The sequence below is a fragment of the Tenrec ecaudatus genome, chromosome 2, assembly GCF_050624435.1.
Source record: "Tenrec ecaudatus isolate mTenEca1 chromosome 2, mTenEca1.hap1, whole genome shotgun sequence".
In the NCBI taxonomy this organism is placed as follows: domain Eukaryota; kingdom Metazoa; phylum Chordata; class Mammalia; order Afrosoricida; family Tenrecidae; genus Tenrec; species Tenrec ecaudatus.
The window spans coordinates 250,668,021-250,687,595 of record NC_134531.1 but is presented as its reverse complement, the minus strand read 5'-3'; the positions used below and the strand labels follow the sequence as shown (position 1 = coordinate 250,687,595).

The window sequence follows — 19,575 nt, the reverse complement described above, 5'->3', positions numbered from 1 at the left end:
CCCCGATGGGTTTCTGAGACTGCCACCATTAATAGGAGTAGAAAGCCCCATCTTTCTCCTGAGGAGCAGCTGGTGGTTTCAAATTGCCGACTCTGCAGGCCACTAGTAACCACTATGCCACCAGGGCTATCCTGAGGGGCAGGCATGTTGAACTGAACAGAAGAAAATCATCTTTCATGGGGAATTGGTTGGATCCTAGTGAGACAGTTGGAGTGGAGATGTTTCCTTTATTGCACATGAAACTAAGTGTGTGCTTTGAGCTTCCTGTAACTCTGTTGACAGTGTGTTCTATAGGAAAGTTGTGTTCTTGTGTTCCCTTGGGAGTTCTCTTGACTCCAGGGTCTGCGAGGCTCCAACCAAGACTACCAGAGACTTGAGATCATTTTGAGTTTTGTGCACCAGGGACAATTCAGGGCCCCCTAATTCCCTCAGGACCTGAACTCTGAGTGCTTAGTCAAGGCTACGTGCCATCAGAATGACATTGGTTTGTACTTTTGTTTTATCTGTGTTAGTGGAAAGGTACATAAGTCATGATGACAGATTCTGTGATAAAAGGAGGAAATGCTAAACAAAAAAAATCTGAAATATTGTCTCTTCTGTTGTCTTTTATATTGTTTGGCAAATCACTGCTATTTTGGGGGTGGGGGGGGATTGGGGATGAGCAGTGGAAATAACATCATGAATGTGGCTGATGGCCCAACGTTTCCTATGCTCCTTTGACTGCTTTCTCTCCGCTTTCTCAGCACTTCCCCATTATGTAGTAAAACGTTTATCACCCAAGGCCTTACAGTTTTATATGACAAAGTGCCTGAAAAGGAACTCCATCGTTTCATTAGCTCATGGCCATTCACCTTCTGTGAGAGAATACTGGGTTTTAAACTGAATACCAGACTGTGATTTATATGAGGAAGTTGTCTGGTTTCTGAGGTAAGGGCCAGAGTAACTTGGTCCTTTACGTTATAATGGAACATGGTTTCGTGGTCCTTCATAGTCACCTTCCAGTTCCCTCTCTTACACCTAGAGCCTGGGGGGAAGCCTGCGAATAAACTTTAAAATACAGTTTCACAATTCTCTTTAAGTCATTTGCTTTCAGAAATGTAATCACACATAAACGTGTTAGAAATCTACGGACCTTGAACAGTTGTCTTTCTCTGTTTACCCCCTTGGTATACATCTGTCAGGCCAGTGTTCTCTTTCCCTCGTGCCTTCATTTGCATGTCTCTGAACAGTTTTATGACAGATTTACAGTGTTAGTAGCGCTGACCAGCCGTATGTCTTTGAGCAAGCCAGGTAGCCTCTGCAAGTGTCCGTAGAGCCAGGCTTCTTGGATTGTAGAGACACTGTGTCGGAAAGTTGCTGGCACATCCAAAGGGACAGATGATGTTTGCTTTTGCTGATGCTATCACCATTGTCATCTTTGGTTTTCTCTCTCTATCCCTAAGATGCTGATTTTCATCATCATAAATTACCTCCTTTGATTGCCCTACTTGTTTCCTGTTGGATCCCTTCTATGCTTTCCTCAGGTGTGTGGCTAGCAGTAGGAGTAGAGACAGATGAATGAGTGCTGCTTGATTCCTGAGCTGTGTACCTAACCATCTCTGTTCTGGAAAAGGACCCCCCCTCAAGTATTATTTCCCCTTTGTGTCTTATTGGTCTGCTGGCAGTCAGGCATTCTTTTCAGAATCCATCCAAAACTATGCATGGAACAATTCTGCCAGACCACCTGTAAAGTCCTCCAACATTTTTGTGATCCTATGAAAAGAGCAAATACACACGAGCCAGCTTTGGCCACCAAGTGAGTCACTAGCCATGTGAGCCTTGTCACTGACCTACAGTGTGCCATGAGCCTTGGGGCCACAATGGTTACCCTATGGTTGGATTTTGTTCCTGAGTGTGACATAGGTCCTGCCTAATGTGGGGCAGCAATCCTAAAGTTTTACATACCTGAGACTGGTCAGGAAGCTTTTCAAAATGCAGATTCCTGTATTGGACTGAATAGTTATAGAAAAACACGGACTCCCCGGTGATCCTTCATGCAGGCGGTTAGGAGAAACCCTGCTCCAAAGGGTTTCAAACACACATGATAACAGATTCTCGTTACTAAAAGATTTTGGCATTATCGGATAGGGGTGAAAGATAATTAATTATAGCACAGACAGAGCAAAGTACTATGATAAGTGTATGAAGGGTTACTTTAAAAACCCTGGAATCTCTCAAAGCTATGTCTTTAAATATTTTTGCAAAACAACCTGTCACCTTCAAAATCCTCTTCATTACACTTAACACATTAGTCAAATCTGTGGTTCCATTCTTGGAAACATTATTCAAACTCATCTATTTGGATGGCTGACAGCATCCTCTTCATTTTTTTTCTTCACCTCTTCTACATGGTCAAAGCTGTCTCCTTTCATGCCCCTCTGCCTTAGCAGAAACAGAAGTCACACGGAGCGAGGTCAGGTGACTAAGGTGCATAGAGCATGAGAGGCATGCTGTTTTTTGTTTAACAACTGACACTATGATTGCTGTGTGAGCAGGTACATTTTGGTGGCATAACCATTCCCCATGTGCCACAAATCAGGCCTTTTTGGTCACACACTGTTGCGTAATCTTTTCAGAGCCTCTAACTAGAAACATTGATGAACAGTCTGACCTGGTGGACCAAACTCCAAATGCACTGAGTCAACATTTTCATCCTCTTGGAAAGTTGACGGACATCTAGAACAAGGTTTGTCATCAATCGACATTTCACCTACTTTGAAACAAGAAAATCACTCATACACTTGAGTTTTTCCTGTAGCAATGTCCTTGTAAATTGTGTTCAATATCACAACAGTTTCTGGGCATTTTTGTCCCCAGCAGGAAACACAATTTCAGTTGCACGCTGTTCTCTTAAATCAGCCATCACAATAAACGGGGTTTGAGCAAAACTGGTTTCATGAAACAATTCACTGTGACCAAAGAGAACCTTGCCAGGTGACGCCACTGGGTGCACTAACTCAGAGCGAATTGCCTGATGCAGCCTAATGTGAAAAATTCGCACTACAAGGGGTAACCCTTCGAAAACCCAGGGGAAGACTGAAATCAGAAATGATATTTGAAGAATGAGTGGGATTTGAGTGTGAACATTCCAGCTTTGGTAGTACAGTAGGCGACATGTTGGACTGCTGTCTACAAGGCCAGCAGTTTGAACCCACCAAGCTAGCTCCTCAGGAGAAAGGGTAATCCAGTAAAGAGTTACAGTCTCTGAAATCCACAGGGCCAGTTCTACACTGCCCTAAAGGCTCACCATGAGTCAGTTGACTTGATAATAGTAAGTGGTGAGGGTATGTCCCAAGTTTCAAATGTAAATAAGGCAAGAGCTGGGATGGCCATGGTAGACATTGTGGACTTTGACCTCTAATGAATGATAAGACAGTGATGGTGGAGGGAAGGAGGGATGTGTGAGTGCAGCTGGAGATTTGTCATGGTCAGAAGTGTGTGTGAAGCTATCCGCAACAGGAGAAAGCGTGATTAGAGGGAGAGGAGGGGGGAAATATTGAGTGTTAATTGCTTTACAGTACTGTCTGTAGCAGTCTGGACTTGGGTAGCAATAACGTAAGTTAAAAAGAGGAGTAGAGAAAGAAATTGCAGGGCGGAGGGGCTGATTGGAACAGGCAGGTACATGGAAAGTAGAGAGTGGTGAACCATCCCCAGAAGTAGGGCCAAGAGCAGCTCAGCAGACCCAGTGAGGGATGGGCACTCGCTGACTTTAAAGTTCCCTGTGCATCTGTTCGGGAGGCCTTGAAAAGCTGGAGATGGTGCTTTGAGGATCATCACAGAGAAGTTGTGATACCGCTTCAGTTGTGGTACACTGACCTGCCACCCTTTGCTTCCACATCCCCATTCCACAGTCTGAGAGGAGAGTTTTTTCCAGGCCCTGCCTTGTGCCCAGAAGGCCACCAGCCCTGATGGATTGGTAAAAGTGTAACTGGTCCTGAGAACAGGGGGCTGTTGGAACAGTGGGTTCCACGTTGAGCTGCTAACCACAAGCCTGTCAGTCCCCCCTCAAGGAAAAGATGAAGCCTTATGCTCCCATAAAGCTTTACAGCCTCGGAAACCCCAAGGGACAGTTCTATTTTCTCTTATACAGTCACCGTGAGTCAAAACCAACCCCTTGGGAGTAAATTTTGAAAACGGGCTCCTTTACGGGGAGGCATTTTCTTCCTAGTGCACAGTGACTGAACCATTGATTGGCCTGCTCAGTGGAGAGGAAATCCTGCCCTCCCCTCAGTCATTGTGTCTGAGCCTCGTAGACGATGACATAAACCTGGACTGAGCCACCTGCCATTCTGCCACGCTTTGCTGCAGAGGTGGGCATTAAGGACAGGGTGTTTCCCCCCCCCCCCCCCCCCCCGCACATTTCCTTCCTCACTGGCAGTCTGAGAAGACGAATAGGGCCATAGTTGATAGGTCCAGCCCGAAACATAAAAAGAAGTGATTGTCCATTGTTCTTCTCGTCCATTCCTTGCCCTTCTTAGAAACTAAAATCAGTGGCCTCGACAGCCTTTCCTGTGCTCTACATCCCATGAAGCAGGCATGGGGAAGCGGTTTGGATTTTAGTGGCCTGATGGCAGTGAGTTTGGTGGCCTTATTATGCTTTTATGAATTCATTTAACTTTTTCATATTTTCCAAAATTTCGGTAGTAGATAGGTATTCTGTGGGATACAGAGGTTAAAGCAGTCAGCTGTTAACCCAGTGACTGGGCAGTTTGAATCCACCAGCTGCTTCCCTGAGAATTCCAGCCTTGGAAACCTCATGGGACAGTTCGATCTACTCTGCCTACAGGATCACTGTGATTTGGAATCGACTCCTCTTGGTGGATTTTAGATATTTGTTATTTTCATAATCAAGAAAAAAATGTATGTAAGAACGTGGAGCTGCTTATCATGTGTCACAGGAGCTCTGGTGACGTAGTGGGTTACACAGTGAGCTGGAAACTGCAAGGTCAGCAGTTCGAACCCACCAGCCATTCCTCTGGAGAAAGATGTAAGGTCTTGTACATCCATGGGGCAGTTCTGCTGTGTCCTGTAGGGTTGCTAGGTGTCAGAATTTACTCCATGACTGGGTTTTGTTCCAGCCAGAGAGGCCTCCTCAGCTTGATCCCCCACTTACCCTCTCCCTGTTGGGTGTTTCGCTCACTTTGTGGACCCTTTGGTGATGTATGATTTTCAGGAACTTCTGTCTGTAAAATGGCAAACTGCACTTTTGGAAGTTTTATGTGGTTTCTAAACTGTGAAGCTTTTGCCGATTTGTGTGACTTCAGGACTGTCCCATCACATTAAATCTAGACAAGGACAGCATTTGCAGCCAGCAGAGGAGAGAAAGGGATCCAGCTGTGGGCGTGTTCAGAGAGGAGAAAAACCAACCGCTGGCCCACCAGTAGGGGAGAATAGAAATGTGGCTGCAAGTGACGTGAATTGTTGTCTGTTAGTGTGAAGTGGAGACTACTTAGAGGCTTTCCTTTGAAACTGCAGTTTTTATATGGGATTCTTTCTTGGCTTGTGTTGTAATCCTGAATTAGGATGAACAATGTTAAACTCCAACACATCTTCCCCTGAGCTGGGAAGCAGTGCTTATTTTAAAAAATGATTTTTGAGACTATCATTCCCTATTAAGTTATGATATTGACTGAGAGGTGGTTATCCTCCATTAGAGTATACCATATAAGGAGATTTTTCTAGGCTACTGCATAGTCTCACCCTCTCTGGGCTGAATTGGTGGTGCCTGCTTTTAAGAGCTAGACGTCGATTCAGGAGCCCTGGTGGCATAGTGGTTTACATGTTGGGCTGCCAACTGCAGAGTGAGCAGTTCCAACGGACCAGCCGCTCCGGGAGAAAGACACGATTTTCTACTCCATAGGGGCACGGTCTTGGAAGCCCACCAAGGCAGTTGTATAGGGTCTCTGTGAGTCTGAATCAACTTGATAGCAGGGGGAATTTTTTATTTTTAGTAAAGTTGTGTAGTTGGTTGTGCCACAAGGTCAGTTGTTCCAGTCCAGCAGCCGTTTCGAGGGAGAAAGATGAGGCTCTGTTCCCCTAAAGACCTACAGCTTTGGAAACTCTACTGCTACGGTTGATATCAGCCAGAAATGCCATGATGGCACTGGGTTTGCTTAGTTCTTGATGCCCTCTTCTGAAGGTTTTGAGTCATTATCTGGAGTCCCTGGGTTAACGTGCTTGGCTGCCGACCCCAAGCCCAGAAGTTCCAGTCCACCTTGGGATGCTACAGATCTACTTCTGAAAAATCAGCCATAGAAATCTCTATGGAGCAGAGTTCTAGTCTTGACACCTAGGCGGGTCACCATGAGTCCACATCAACTAATAATAGTTAAGAGTCGCTAAGGTGTATATGGCTGTGATGTACCCAGGGATCATGTTCACTCACATCTGATGCTTGCACTCCAGCTGTCTCCGAGGCCAATCTGGCAGGAATCTCCTACTGTGTAAACACTGATGGGCTGTCCAAGCTCATGGTTCATGCTTGGCATTTGTTAGGAGTGGGATAGATTCCCTGAGTATAAAACAACACAAACTCACTGCCGTGGAGTTCATGCTGACTCATAGCACCCCCTGTGCGTTTCTGAGACTGTTAACTGTTTACAGGAGTAGAAAGCCCAGTCTTTCTCCCAGGGAGCTGCTGGTGGTTTAGGGTTGCGAAGTGCTAATCATGCGGCTCGCAGCCCAGTGCATATCCACTACACCACCAGGGTCTGTCTAACAAGACTCTTGCTTCTCTTTAGTTCTGCTTTCCCCCATCTGCTATCCTGAGCACCATCCCTGGGGGTCAGCCTTCTCTGCGCCTGGCCTCCTTTGGGACTTAGTTTCTCACATTCATTATCTTGGTGCCCGAGTTATGGCCTCAAGGAAGTGGGACGAACCTGGGGAAGAGAGAGGCAACTCACTCTCAGCTGTGGCGATCACGGGAGGTTTCAGCAGAAATGAGGCTTGAACCATATGGGCTGGGATTCAGGCGATGGAAAGAGAACTCGGTCCGTCCATGGAGAGGAGTTGGGAGGAGGGAGGGCTGATTGGGGGCATTCTGGATGTTCTGGTGCAAGTGGCAGATTTGTGAGGCAGAGCATAGGGAGGGAGCGAGGGAAGAGAATTGAATACAATTTATTGTGCTTTCTTACTGAAGTGGCTTCTCTGTACATCGTCGAGGAATGAGGATGAGACAATGAGTGGAATCCTACCTGTGTCCACACCTCTCTCTTGCCACTGACGAATGGAATGGCCTAGAGCAGGAGTCCTCAAACTCTTTAAACAGGGGGCCAGTTCACTGTCCCTCAGACCTGTTGGAGGACTGGACTATAATTAAAAAATATGAACAAATTCCTATGCACAGTGCACATCTTATTTTGAAGTAAAAAAGCAAAATGGGGCAAAAACACCTGGCGGGCTGGATAAATGTCCTCGGCGGGCCGCATGTGGGCCGTAGTTTGAGGGTGCCTGGCCTAGAGTAACTTTCTTTCTCAGCATTTAACAATTTTTATCTCTAAAAATTGTGATTATATCCACTTCTTAGTGTTGAAAAAGTTAATGGAATTCTGTTATACGAACATTTAGCTTTCTACTTGCTCTTTTACGTTCCCTGACTTCCCATAAGCCTTCTGTGAGAACACAGTGCTCTCTCCAGCTCAGAGCCCTCAGAGCCTGGCCCGGCCCCGCCCTCTCAGCTGTGCTATCCTGTGCTGTTTGCTGCTCCTCAGGTGGCTTTCTACCATCTTCCCTCACCTCACACCCCTGCTTTCGTGGGCATCCTCCTTGTCTCCCTCTGTCCCTGACCGCCTTCATCCTCCATGCCCAGCTCAAATTTCATCCAGTTCTGAAACCTCATGCCTCCGCTCCCCCGCCCCAGCACACCAGCTCCTCCAAGTCCTATAGTGGAGCACTTCCCTTATAGTTCCTTCTCTAAGTTAGGTTTCTAAGTACCTTTTAAGGTAGACCTCAACTCCTACCTTACATTCCAAATCTTCCATCTTCACAGATGTCTAGCTAGCAGTCAGCAGCATTGGATGCTGGCAAATCAATATTTGTCAGTACATTCTTGTAGGTGATTTGTTCAGGACTGTATTTTAGTAGAATTAATTCATGCCTGTGGTAGCTATTATACATGGGGAATTGAAACTCCTTAGAGAGAATGCTTTAGAAAGGTTAAAACAGTAGAGAGGGATTTTTATCTCTGTAAAATTCTTTGGAATCCTGCTGAAACCCCCCTTTTATTTCCTCTCACTGAGGCAAATGTAGTTAATTGCCTAGCTTTCCCTCTCTCTCAAAGGCTTGCGAGAAATGGGCAGCTCATCCAGAAGTCTAGTGTATATTTGTCTCCAATAAAGGTCCCATTTTTAAGCAAGGTATCAGTACATCTGCAGATGTTTAAATATGCACGTGCCCTCAGCTAACCTGTCACTCTTTGGGGCAGGTTTTTAAATTTGCGGCTTCTTTTTATCTGATGGAAGGTTCCTCTGTGCGCACCAGGCAGGGAGTGTGCAAGGAAGTCATCACAGGTTTCCCATGGCAAGTGAGGTGAAAGAGGAATTGGTTTATAGAGTCTGTTGGTAGGGCCATATCGCTAATAGCTCTTCTCTTCCTGTGGCAATTTTACTCTCTCTCTCCACTCCCCAGAAATCTTTGTCTGGAAAATTTTTTTTTTGATGGCGCAGGGGGTGGGGGTCAGAGTGGAGACATTTTTGTTTGACACAGTTGGGAGGATGCTGGTTGGTAGCGACTAGAGATGCCCTTAAACACCTTGCAGCGCACAGGCCACCTCAACAACAAGACTCTAACCTAGCCCCAAATGGCAATAATGCCAGGACCAAGAAGCCGTGTTCCAATGACAACGGCCGGTTACAGCACGGCTTAAAAGAATTGAACTCCTGGACTCCCGGACATTTTTTAAGACTACAGGGTAGTTATGACACTTTCCTCTATCTGAGGAAAGAAATTGAATGTCAAGATTGTGTAGGGAAAGAAGCGCATGAAATAACTGTCCTGCTTATTTGTATCCCAAACTTGTTTCTTTCCAAAGGGATGCTAAATGATTAAAGGAGAGTTGGCAAGACTTAGAATTTTAAAAAAATCGCTGGCAGTCAGAATTAAACGTGATCTTAGAAAGCACTAAGTCCAGTTGTCTCATTTCATCGTAGAGCTTTAGTGCGTAGAGCTGGGCCTCAAGGCTGACTTGAAAAGCCTTGGCCTAGAACCTGATCATGGGTTCCCAACCTCTGTATTCCTCTGTAGCCCTCCTTACCCTCCAGTTTACTAGTAGACATTTCAAGTTTGTTACTTAATGACATGTTGTCAAGTACCCTTGTTTCTTAGCTCAGTTTCTTGCCCCTTTCATACTCCCTTTAAGGACGGAGAGCCTTTTTGGTGATATAGTGAGTTAAGTGTAGATCACTTACCTCAAGATTGGAGGTTCAAATCCACCAGCTGCTTTTCAGAATAAAGTGAAGTTATGTGACCTTGTGAAAGAATTAACCTCCAAAATCCCTAGGAGCTGTTCTAGTCTGGCCTATAAGTCTCAGTGAATCACAGTGGACTAGACACCAGTGAGTTGGCTTCTGTGTCTGGGAAAACCTGCCTCATTGCTGGGCAAGAGCTGGGCAGTTCAGTATGACACGATCAACGGATTCATCAGCTGATGTGAAAAAGGGAAGATGCTGCATGCCACAGAGCCAGCCGCGTGAGGGACGTACCACCTAGAAAAAGCACCTTCGCCCTCCTTGCTGCTGAAGGATAGACAGAGTAAGAGCAGCCCTGTTGATCTCGGGTCTACATTTACATACAGATGGCTAGTTATCTGAACATGATTTAACCTTTAAGGAACAACATTCTGCAGCAGGAAAATGAAAGAGGGAGTGCGGAAGTCTCCACAGGAGTCCCTGGGTTATGTACATAGTCTCAAGGCACTCAGCTGCTCACTGAAAGGTCAGGGCTTTGGATCTACCCAGATGAAGGAAGGCCTGGGGATTTTCTTTGGAAAAATTAGCCATTGAAAAAAGCTATTGTGAGTGGGTGAGGGGAGACGTTGGACGGTGTGAGAGAGACAAGGGTTCATGAGGAAGAAGGGTGCGGACAGAGGGGGAAAATGAGCTGATACCAAGGGTTCAAGTAGAAAGCAAATGTTTTGAGAATGATGATGGCAACAAATGTACAAATGTACTGACTCAATGGATGTATGTATGAATGTGTGTATGATTTTGATAAGAATTGTACAATCCCTCAATAAAATGATTTAAAAAAAGAAAAAAAGCCATTGTGACTGATATGCTGCTAATTTTTAAATTGTACACCAGTGGAAAGCAGAACTGGCAAAAATTGCGTGATACACATATTTACAATGATTTTAAAAGTAGAAATGGAAAGAGAGTAGGCCGAGGCTGCTTATGCAGTCATGGGATTTGGTTCTTTGTCTTAAAGTTTGAGGTCATGGTTTCCAGGGACATCCCACTTAATTGGCCTAATGTGTTTATGGTTTCTGCCTCACCTCCAGCTTCTTTGTGCATGGGGTTTTCAAACCTTGCAAGCAGCCACTACAGGCTACAGCAGTGGGTCTCTCTCTGTTCGCCTGGAACTACAGAGGAAGGAGAGGCCTGGAGTACAGAGGAAATGGCATGTGTGGCTAATTGCCTCCGTGAACAGCTACCTCCTTTGCCATGAGACCTGAAGAACAGATGGTGGCTATATACCCTTGCTGAACTTTTGGATCAAAGATGATAGACAAGAATCCTCATCAAAAGGGGACAAATGTAGAACAGATTCTCACATTCTTATGGAATCCAGCCTTTCTGGAATCATGGAAGCAAGAAAAAAACCAGAAACTACTGCCCTAAAATAAGCTTTTTAATCTTTACACTTAAACCAAAAATAGGCCCTAAAATCCTTTAAAAAACCTATAGTCCCCCCCCCCAAAATAGTTTCACTTAACTAGTAAAGAATGTTAGCCTTGTGCCTTGTGCTCTTTTAAGGTGGGCCTCAATGGGATGAAACGGATAACTTATGGTAATGGGAAAGGAAGGTGAAAATGAATTCATTCTGCATGTAGAAATTGTCGAATTGGCGTGTGTGTTCTGCTGTGCATGTCTCAACAAAAATCAAATATATACATAGAAAATGAAAGAAAACCTGATGAACCACAGTTCTAACACATGAGGGGGCACACTGAGTTGATTTGTGTCGAAATTGCATCATAGTTCGTTGGTAGTTGGTCTCAGGTACCAAACTAAAACCAAACTCACTGCCATTGAGTCAGTTCTGACACACAGTGACACTGCAGAAACTGCCTCTTATGAGGTTCCGAGACGGTGACTATCTTTGGGAGCTTTGAAAGCTCTGTCTTCCTTCCGAGGACGGACTGGTGTTTGAGAACTTCTGACCTTGCAGAAGACAGCCTACCTTGTAACCTTCCCCACCAGGACCATTGGCGCTGTGTGTGTGTGTGTGTGTGTGTGTGTGTGTGTGTGTGTGTGTGTAAGGCAGCAGGAAGCTTACTAAATTACCAAATCTTCCAAGAATTTGCTTAAAATATCAGATTCATTTATTTATCTTGCCCAGTGACTGACAGTGAAATTTAAAAATGAGACAGGAGGACTATCTCTGGGCTGACTACAAGACCAAAGGTTGGTCAGGAATATGCTGTTATGACAGTGTTGTGAGTGTAAAACCTGGTGTCCTGATGGAATGGTGACAGATTTGTAAGTACTGCCGCATGAAGGGTGTTAATTCATTATCAAATTAGAAAGTACTTAGGAGTTGGCCGGTTAACTTGCGGAACGCCTGAAGGATTCTGTACCCTGCAGTGTTGCCTTTGGGAGAAAGCCTGCTCCGCCGATGTGTGTGCACAAAAGGCTTACCTTATTGATGTAGCTCCAAAAAGTAGAAAATGCCTATCAACTGGAAGGCAAAGTGTTTGGAGTTTAAGCTAAAGGAAAATGAATTTGAAGGGGGTTTTAAGGTTTGGGAACGTTAGAAAATCGCTTGCCTTCTGCACATTTGCCTCACTATGACTTCAGGTGAATGGAGCACTTTGTTTTGGTTCACCCAACTGCTCTCTTTAATGTGTGTTCTGGAGCAGTCCCAAGGCAGGCTGTAGGGTTACATTGAGGGCCTGGGAATCTGGGAGAGAAGCAGAGCTGTAGGTGTCAGGCGGCCTGCCACAGCTCAACCAAAGAGCGTGCCCTCTAGGCTTTGCTACATTAGAGAACTGGGAACTTCCCCACCCAATAAAATGGTAGTTCTAACTGAGATTTCCCTTTTGAATATTAAGAAAGTGTGGGGGAATGAGCATTGGGTTTGGCATGCCAGCCACTTGTGGTTAGGTGCCATTGAGTCATAGGGACAGAACAAAGCACTGCCCAGTCCTGCGTGATCCTCCCAGCTGTTCTTATGTTCAAGCCCATTGTTGTAGCAGCTCTCAGCTCATCTTGGAGGGGCCTCCTCTTTCACTGACCTGCTCTACCAAGCATGATTTCCTTCTCCAGGGACTGGCCTATCCAGAGGATGTGAGACCGTCTCACTTGCTTTGCCTCTAAGGAGCATTCTAGCTGTCCTTCCAAGACAGATTTGTTTGTCTTTTGGCAGCCCACGGAGTTTCTCACCAGCACCATATTTACATGGATCAGTTCTTAGGTCTTCCTTACTCAGTGTCTAACTTCCACATGCTTAGGAGGTAACTGAAATGCCATGACTTGAGTCAGGCACACCTTAGTCCTTAAAGTAACCTCTTTGATTTTCAACACTTTAAAGAGGTCTTGTGGAACATATTTTCCCATTGTACAATGCATCATTTGATCTCTTGATTGCTCCTTCCATGGGAAAATCAGCAGCTTCTATTTTTATTCCATATATCATGATGTGACCTATTGGTCTAGTTTTAAGGACTTTGGTTTTCTTTTAATTTAGGTGTAATACATACTGAAGGGTGTAATTTTTGATCTTCATCAACAAATGCTTTGAATTCTCATTACTTTCAGCAAGCAAGGCTGTTATCTGCATATCATGGGTTAATAATGCTAGCCACCAGAGGGCGTTATAGTACCAGTTCCTGGACAGGTGTAATTCATCCTGTTGGCATGGGGCTACTCTCGGGACCCATTTACCAATGCCTATCAATACAGAAACTCCTGAAGCCATGAAACCCCAATTTTCTTGGGCAGAAAGCATGTTAAGATGCAGATTCTGGCGTCATAGCCCTCTGAGCTTCTCATTTGCTAGCTCTGGATAGGGATTCTCATACAGATGCCTTGGACTTTGAGAAGCACTCATCTTAAAGTTTGGGGCATGCATTTTTACCTGTTGATAACTTTTCTCTTGTGATTGCCAGGGAAAATAACTACCTCGAAGGGGAACAAAATAAAACCTTACTAGCAGAAACTAAGGGGCAGGGAAACCAGGGTGCTGGTTAGTTTAGAGACCTCCTTCTCCTGCCTTTGTCGTAGAGGCTTCAAAGGAGACTCACTTTGCAAAGATTCAGAATGAAGAAGTCACTAAAAACATGTTTTTGTTTTGTTTGGTTTTGATTTTTAAAACATCATTTTATTAGGGGCTCTTACAGCTCTTATAACAATCCATACATCCATTGTGTCAAGCACATTTGTACATATGTTGCCATCATCCTTCTCAAAACATTTTCTTTCTACTTGAGCCCTTGGTATCAGCGCCTCATTTTCCCTCCCTTTCCTCCCCTCCCACCCTCATGAATCCTTGCTAAATTATAAATTTTTATTATTTTCATATCTTACACTATCTTCTGTCTCCCTTCACCCGTGTTTCTGTTGTTCATAACCCTGGAGGCGGGGAGTACACCCATGGATTTGAAATCTACCTAAACTTAGAGTCAACTGCTTCTACAACTGTAAGTATTTTCTTTATTTTTGAAAATCATTTTGTTGGGGGCTCATACAATTCTTATCACAATCCATCCATACATCCATTCTGTTAACATATATACATTTTTTGCCATCATCATTCTCAAAACATTTGCCTTCTACTTGAGCCCTTAATATCGGCTGCTCATTTTCCCCCTCCCTCCCCACTCCCCCCACCTCATGAACCCTTCATCATTCATAAATTATTATTATTTTGTCATATATTACACTGTCTGACGTCTCCCCCCGCCTTCTTCTCTGCTGTCCCTCCCCCAGGGAGGAGGCTAAATGTAGATTCTTGTAATCAGTTCCCCCTTTCTACCCCACATTCTCTCCACCCTCCAGGCATCGCCACTTTCACTATTGGTCCTGAAGGGGCCATCTTTCCTGGATTCCCTGTGTTTCCAGTTGCTATCTTTACCAATGTACATCCCATCTTGGATTAGCTACAGGTGTGCCAAAAATGAGCTCCCTCTGCCCCCGGCTGCCTGGAGGCAGCTAGGAGAGGTCTGTACTGATGGGAATCCATTGGTCAGTCATCTCTATCTCATGGATGCGGCTTCATCCCTTTTTCTGTTTGTGCTAGTATGTAACAAAGGTTGGGAGCACAGGGAAGACTTTGTTCTTGAATGCCTTCTAGTTTCTTTTGTTGGTAATTTTCTGACCAGTTGATCACTGCCCTTAGAAACTCAGTGTGGACCTTCTCTTGATTTTTGTCTGGAGAAAGATCTTGTGCAACAGCATTGTTAAGGTCTACTTTGACGGGCACAAGATGAAGTGTGCAGGTCTTTCTAAAATTCCAGGTCAAGGTGGCTTAAAAATAGTTTTGAAAAACACTCAAACCATCATGTATTTTGTCAAACAGTTGGGTCACTGCTGATTGCCAAGATAAATGTGTTTAAACCGAAGCTTCCTCATTCATCAGCAGCCTCGGCATTCACCCAGATTTACTTGATGATGATGCAAGCCTGCAGCGCTGGTGTTGTAGTTCATCACCATGGAAGTGTTTCTGTCAACAAAGCCTTGCTTTGCTATCATGAAATTGATTTTGCAGGGGGAAAGAACATAACGCTGGAAGATTCCTTTCACTTTCAAAGATCTTCACAAGTTCGTCTGAGTGTCTAAATGAATGGTGCTTAAAAATCAATAACTGGCAACAAAACTGACCGTACTAAATTCACATTTAAAGGGCTGGGAAAGGGAAAATGGCGATGAGCTACTTTTTTTCTGAAATCATCTCTTTGGAATGTGGCTTAGGGACCAGCTTGGTAATTTAAAGCGTTCCTGAGAGCTGATGTTCTCTGCTCCAGAGGCTGTTATGCTCAGGGAGCCCCCTGACTTTTTCTATGAGGCTTTTCTCGTGTAATGTGTTACATACTTTGTGAATTCAAAATACATCTATAATAGTACAGCAATAATTGAAGAAATTCCCGGTACAGTTTCCCTCAACTACCCAATATACTGTACTGTATGTTATTAACTAACCAACCTAAACCCTGCTTATGCTAGTGTTCCTGTCTTTAGTTTTTATTTGATTATTGAAAATTAAAAAAACAAAAACAAAAATCCAGTACAAATAAATTGTAAAATGCTGAATGCAGGGCCACCTACTGACCAGGGAGGAATTCACATTGTTTTAGGACCCAATTAGGGAGACCGAAAAAGGGCCACATTCTTGCTTTCTTAGAGGTCAGAGCTAGTGGCTGACACCAGGTTTGGATGTAGACATAATGAAGGGCTTGATTGTCAAGGGAACTCCTACGTCTAACTGCGTTTTCCCAGGCCGCCTGCCACAGCTCCCAGCTGTTTGCGTTCACTGATAGGTTCTTACATGAGCATTATTTAATACTACGTTATCCAGTTATTTTTCGTGGACATTGACTAAGCATCTACTATGTGCCAAGCTCTGTGCCAAGCACTAGGGACATTAAGACATATCCATGTAGGTAGTTAATGTGCTTTTGAGATACTTCGATGGATGGATTTTGATATAGTTGAACCACCACCTCCTCAAACATGTCAGAAAGTTGACTGGGGGAAGTAGGTCCTGAGGTTGTGGTTATTGGAGTGTGTGTGTGTGTGTGTGTGTGTGTGTGTGTGTGTGTGTTCATAGGAAGGATTAAGTGACATAAACAAAAAATAAATTCTATGCATGCCAAAATGTAAAACTAAACGACCCCAAGAAAATCCAGCAAGCAATGGTAAAAATGACAAATTATTTACTGTTTTATAATGTTAAAGTACTTCACCAAGACACGTTGCAATCAAATTAATGTGCGTTATGGAAATGAAATACATAAAGATGTATTTATACAAGTGCAGACTAGACTACATATTTTCCATACAGGTATGTAAATGAAAAGATATACAGTAAGTGCACACTTGATGTGACTATGCAGGCAACAGTGAGTTTTAGATACTCTTGGAGAGTTCATGCACAAACCTTCCCAAAGTACAAGTTCGGTCAGTCTTTTGGGGGACTTGGAGGGATGTTATGAAAGGATTACGTTCCTTGCAAGAACATCAGCCTGGACTGAGTGCAAGTGGTCAGTTATATATATTACTTACTGTAATTTGTGATTGTCGAGGAAGAGGTGTGGCCGTTGGTGTAATAGTGATACTGCTGGTGACTTTATTGGGCGATTTGCTTAGTGCCCCATTAGTTAGGCCTGGAGTTCGGTTATCCTGCAGCGGGGCCAACGGGCTGGCCGGTCTCACGGGGTTGGCCACAGCTTGCACGTAAGGACTTCCTAAGTGAATGTGGATTTTATTATCCTCAGTAGTTATCACACTTGAACTGTTACTGTTTGAACGTTGGAACTGCCACGATGCCTGCCGGGAGTCTGGGGTGACTCTGAAAATTGCGTGCTTGGCACTGATTTCTATTGGCTCAGGGGAGCGTCCCTGCTCAGGAGAGCTAGCTGAACCAGTCACAGCCAAAACCTGAATAGGTGACATTGTCCTTTCGGGGGTTACAGAACCACAGGACTCTGGTGTCTGCGCTCTGGCAAAGGTTGCCATGGTAATCGGGGGGATGCCCTGCTCTAGGGTGGCAAGGCCTTCGGTAGAGGTTCTGGGTCTCAGGGGTGTTATGGAGGCATTTTGGAGGATGGTTATCCGCTGCTTTGGAGTGCCACAGTTCGGTATCACCGCTGTGCTGGTGTAGGAGTGCGGGCTCTCTGTAGTCGGGCTTGTGATTTCAAGAGTGGCTGTGTTCTGGACGTGGTCTGGAGTAACTTTTATGTGAAGCGGCTGCCCAGGTGTATGGCTCAGGACCAGATCTCCAGGCTGCACAAAGTTGCCATTGGGTTTAGTTTGTATTCTTCCATTCTGAGGGTGGCTCTCCTTGGCCTTCATCCAAGGAATCCACAGCTTCCTGTTAACAGGACAGGGCGCCGACGAGTTGCACGTGAAGGACAGCACTGGTTCCTCATCCGTAGGATCCTCGTCCTGGTCCTCGCTCTCCTCGTACAACTGACCGTTAATGACTGCTCGTTCCAGAGGAATGAGACTCTTGTAATCAGGTGGTTCATTATCTACTACTTCTGTCTGGACTTCTTTAGAAAAAACTTGAGGGTCAGAGATTCTTCTTCCATTGAGACTCGGCCGGAGGGTCTTACTGTAATGTCGGTACCGCTCTAACTCTTTAGTGAGGTTTTCGATTTCTCGTCCTAAATCCCTGTTCCTGGTCTCTTGTTGATTGAGTTTCTTTTGTAGAACTGAGTGATCTCCTTGGAGGTGACATAGTAGGTCTTTGGTTGCCATGCACTCGTGCATTTGCTCTTTTAGTGCGTCCACTTCTCTGGAGAGGTGTCCGGACTTAGTTTCCTCTTCTTGCAGCCTTTTGAAAAGCAATTGTTCGTGGCTGGACTCAGTCTTTTCTGCTAACTTGTGCTTGGCCAGTTCTAGTTTAACATGGTCCAGCTCTTCAGACAAAAACTGTGCTTTGTCTCGTTCGCTGGCGTACCTTCGTTCTAGGGTCTCGTACTCGTCTTCTGTTCTCATGAGGTCATCCTCAATGGCCTTCATGTCCTTCAGCTTCACTTTCAGTCTTTCTACTTCCTGAGAGAGCTCTTTAATCTTATTGTTTTCCTGGTGCAAGGTTGTTGTGGACTTCCCAGAATCCGGTTTGACCTTGTTTCTGAGGGAATCTCTCTCACTGGACTCCAGGGACTGGAGCCTGTTGTTTAGCATGCTAACTTTGGCCAGGAGGTCGTTTCCTTTCTCGGCCTCTGCCTGCAGCTTGTTTTTGAGGTCATCTCTCTCCTTGGTTACGCTGTATATCTTTTCTTCCACATCCGTTTTGGACTTGAGTGCCTGTTTAGTTTCCTCAATTAACTTCTGGGTAACCGTGGTCACTTTACTTTGCTCCACTTGAAGCTGAGACACAGTCGCTTGTAACTTGTCTTCCGTTTGCTTTAGTTTCTCACTCATGGTCTTCCGTTCATCTACAAGCATCACAGTTAACGTTTTCAATTTAGTTAAATCCTCTTTGAGGGTGAATTCGGCCTTCTCCAGCCGACTTTCAATGGCTTCGAGCTCTCTGATCCTGACTTTCAAACCCTCCAGTTCTTGAAACAACTGCTTTGTGGTTGTCCTCTCTTTTTCTAAATTGCATTTCAGAGAGTAACATTCATCTTTGCTTTTGTTGAAAGCATCTTCTAATTTTTCCAGAGCCGTAATCTTTTTACTGAGTTTTTCAACATCGAGTTTAAAGTCTTTACTCTGGGACGTTTCCTTCTCCAGCCTCTTATTGAGCTCTCGGCACTGCTCCTCCATCTTTATGAGCTCTTCGTCCTTCCCCTCCATTTCCAGCACGCGCTTCCGGAGCTCCTCCACCTCGGCCATGATACCGGAGTTCCCATACTCTCCGCTGCTGATTTTCTCTTTGATGTCTTGCAGCTCCTCTTCTGCTTTTCGTAAAGACCTGTTGGTCTCTTCCAGCTCATCGACTTGCCGGCTGAGTGCCGCCAGCTTTTGTCTGAGCTGCCGGTTTTGGCTGTCCTCGTTGGTGAGCTTCGCCATAATTGCTTCTTGTTTCTGGCGAAACTCTGAGGCCTGTGTTTGCAGTTCTTCCTCTCGTCTGGTGGCCTTCTGCGCTTCCTCCTGAGCTTTGGCTTCAGCAAAGGCTAGCTGAGCATGTGTTTGCTTTGCACTTGTGGTCAGCTCTTGGATTTTCTGTCTTTGAAGGGCGAGCTGAATGGTCAGCCTTTGTTGTTCGTCCACCACCATCAAAGCAAAAGATTTCAATTTGGTCAGCTCCTCCTTCAGGGCAGTGACCTTCTTTTCATTTTCCTGGTCCTTCTGTTCTTGGGATTCAGTTTCTTGGTCAATCAGCTTCTTTAATCTGGCGGGGAGGGGACCGAAAACATAGAGCACATTCAATTTTGTGATTGGCACTTAAGTAACCTATCAACTATGATCAAATATTTAATGATTTAGAAAGTGTATCTGTGTGCACAGAAGATGGAAAAGAATTTCTGAATTTGATGAGGGAGGAAAATCTTGATAACTGCTATCTCAACTTCACGTTTACAGTTGTTGGCTATTAACCACTCAGTTCATCAGAAGCTGAAATAGAAGGTTAAGACAAGAATATTTGGGTCAGATTGCTTGTATAACAGGTAATCATTAGGCAGCCTCGCCTAAAGGCTGTGAAATTGAGAAT

The 19,575-nt window shown here is 44.8% G+C and overlaps 2 protein-coding genes and 1 pseudogene across 2 annotated transcripts in view; 1 reads left to right on the top strand and 2 right to left on the bottom strand.

Annotated features, from left to right (window-relative positions):
• The window catches only part of CMSS1 (cms1 ribosomal small subunit homolog), a 452,794-nt gene that overhangs the window by 19,204 nt on the left and 414,015 nt on the right, over positions 1-19,575 (top strand). The gene's annotated exons all lie outside the window — the stretch shown is intronic.
• Positions 1-19,575, bottom strand: part of LOC142439007 (filamin A-interacting protein 1-like) — a 109,270-nt pseudogene that overhangs the window by 6,906 nt on the left and 82,789 nt on the right.
• FILIP1L (filamin A interacting protein 1 like) overlaps positions 15,984-19,575 on the bottom strand; it is a 28,845-nt gene continuing 25,253 nt past the window's right edge. The window contains exon 2 of the mRNA XM_075542418.1: positions 15,984-19,254. Within this exon, the coding sequence (XP_075398533.1) occupies positions 16,455-19,139 (2,685 nt within the window). The 5' untranslated portion in view covers positions 19,140-19,254 and the 3' untranslated portion in view covers positions 15,984-16,454. The remainder of the gene's footprint in view (positions 19,255-19,575) is intronic.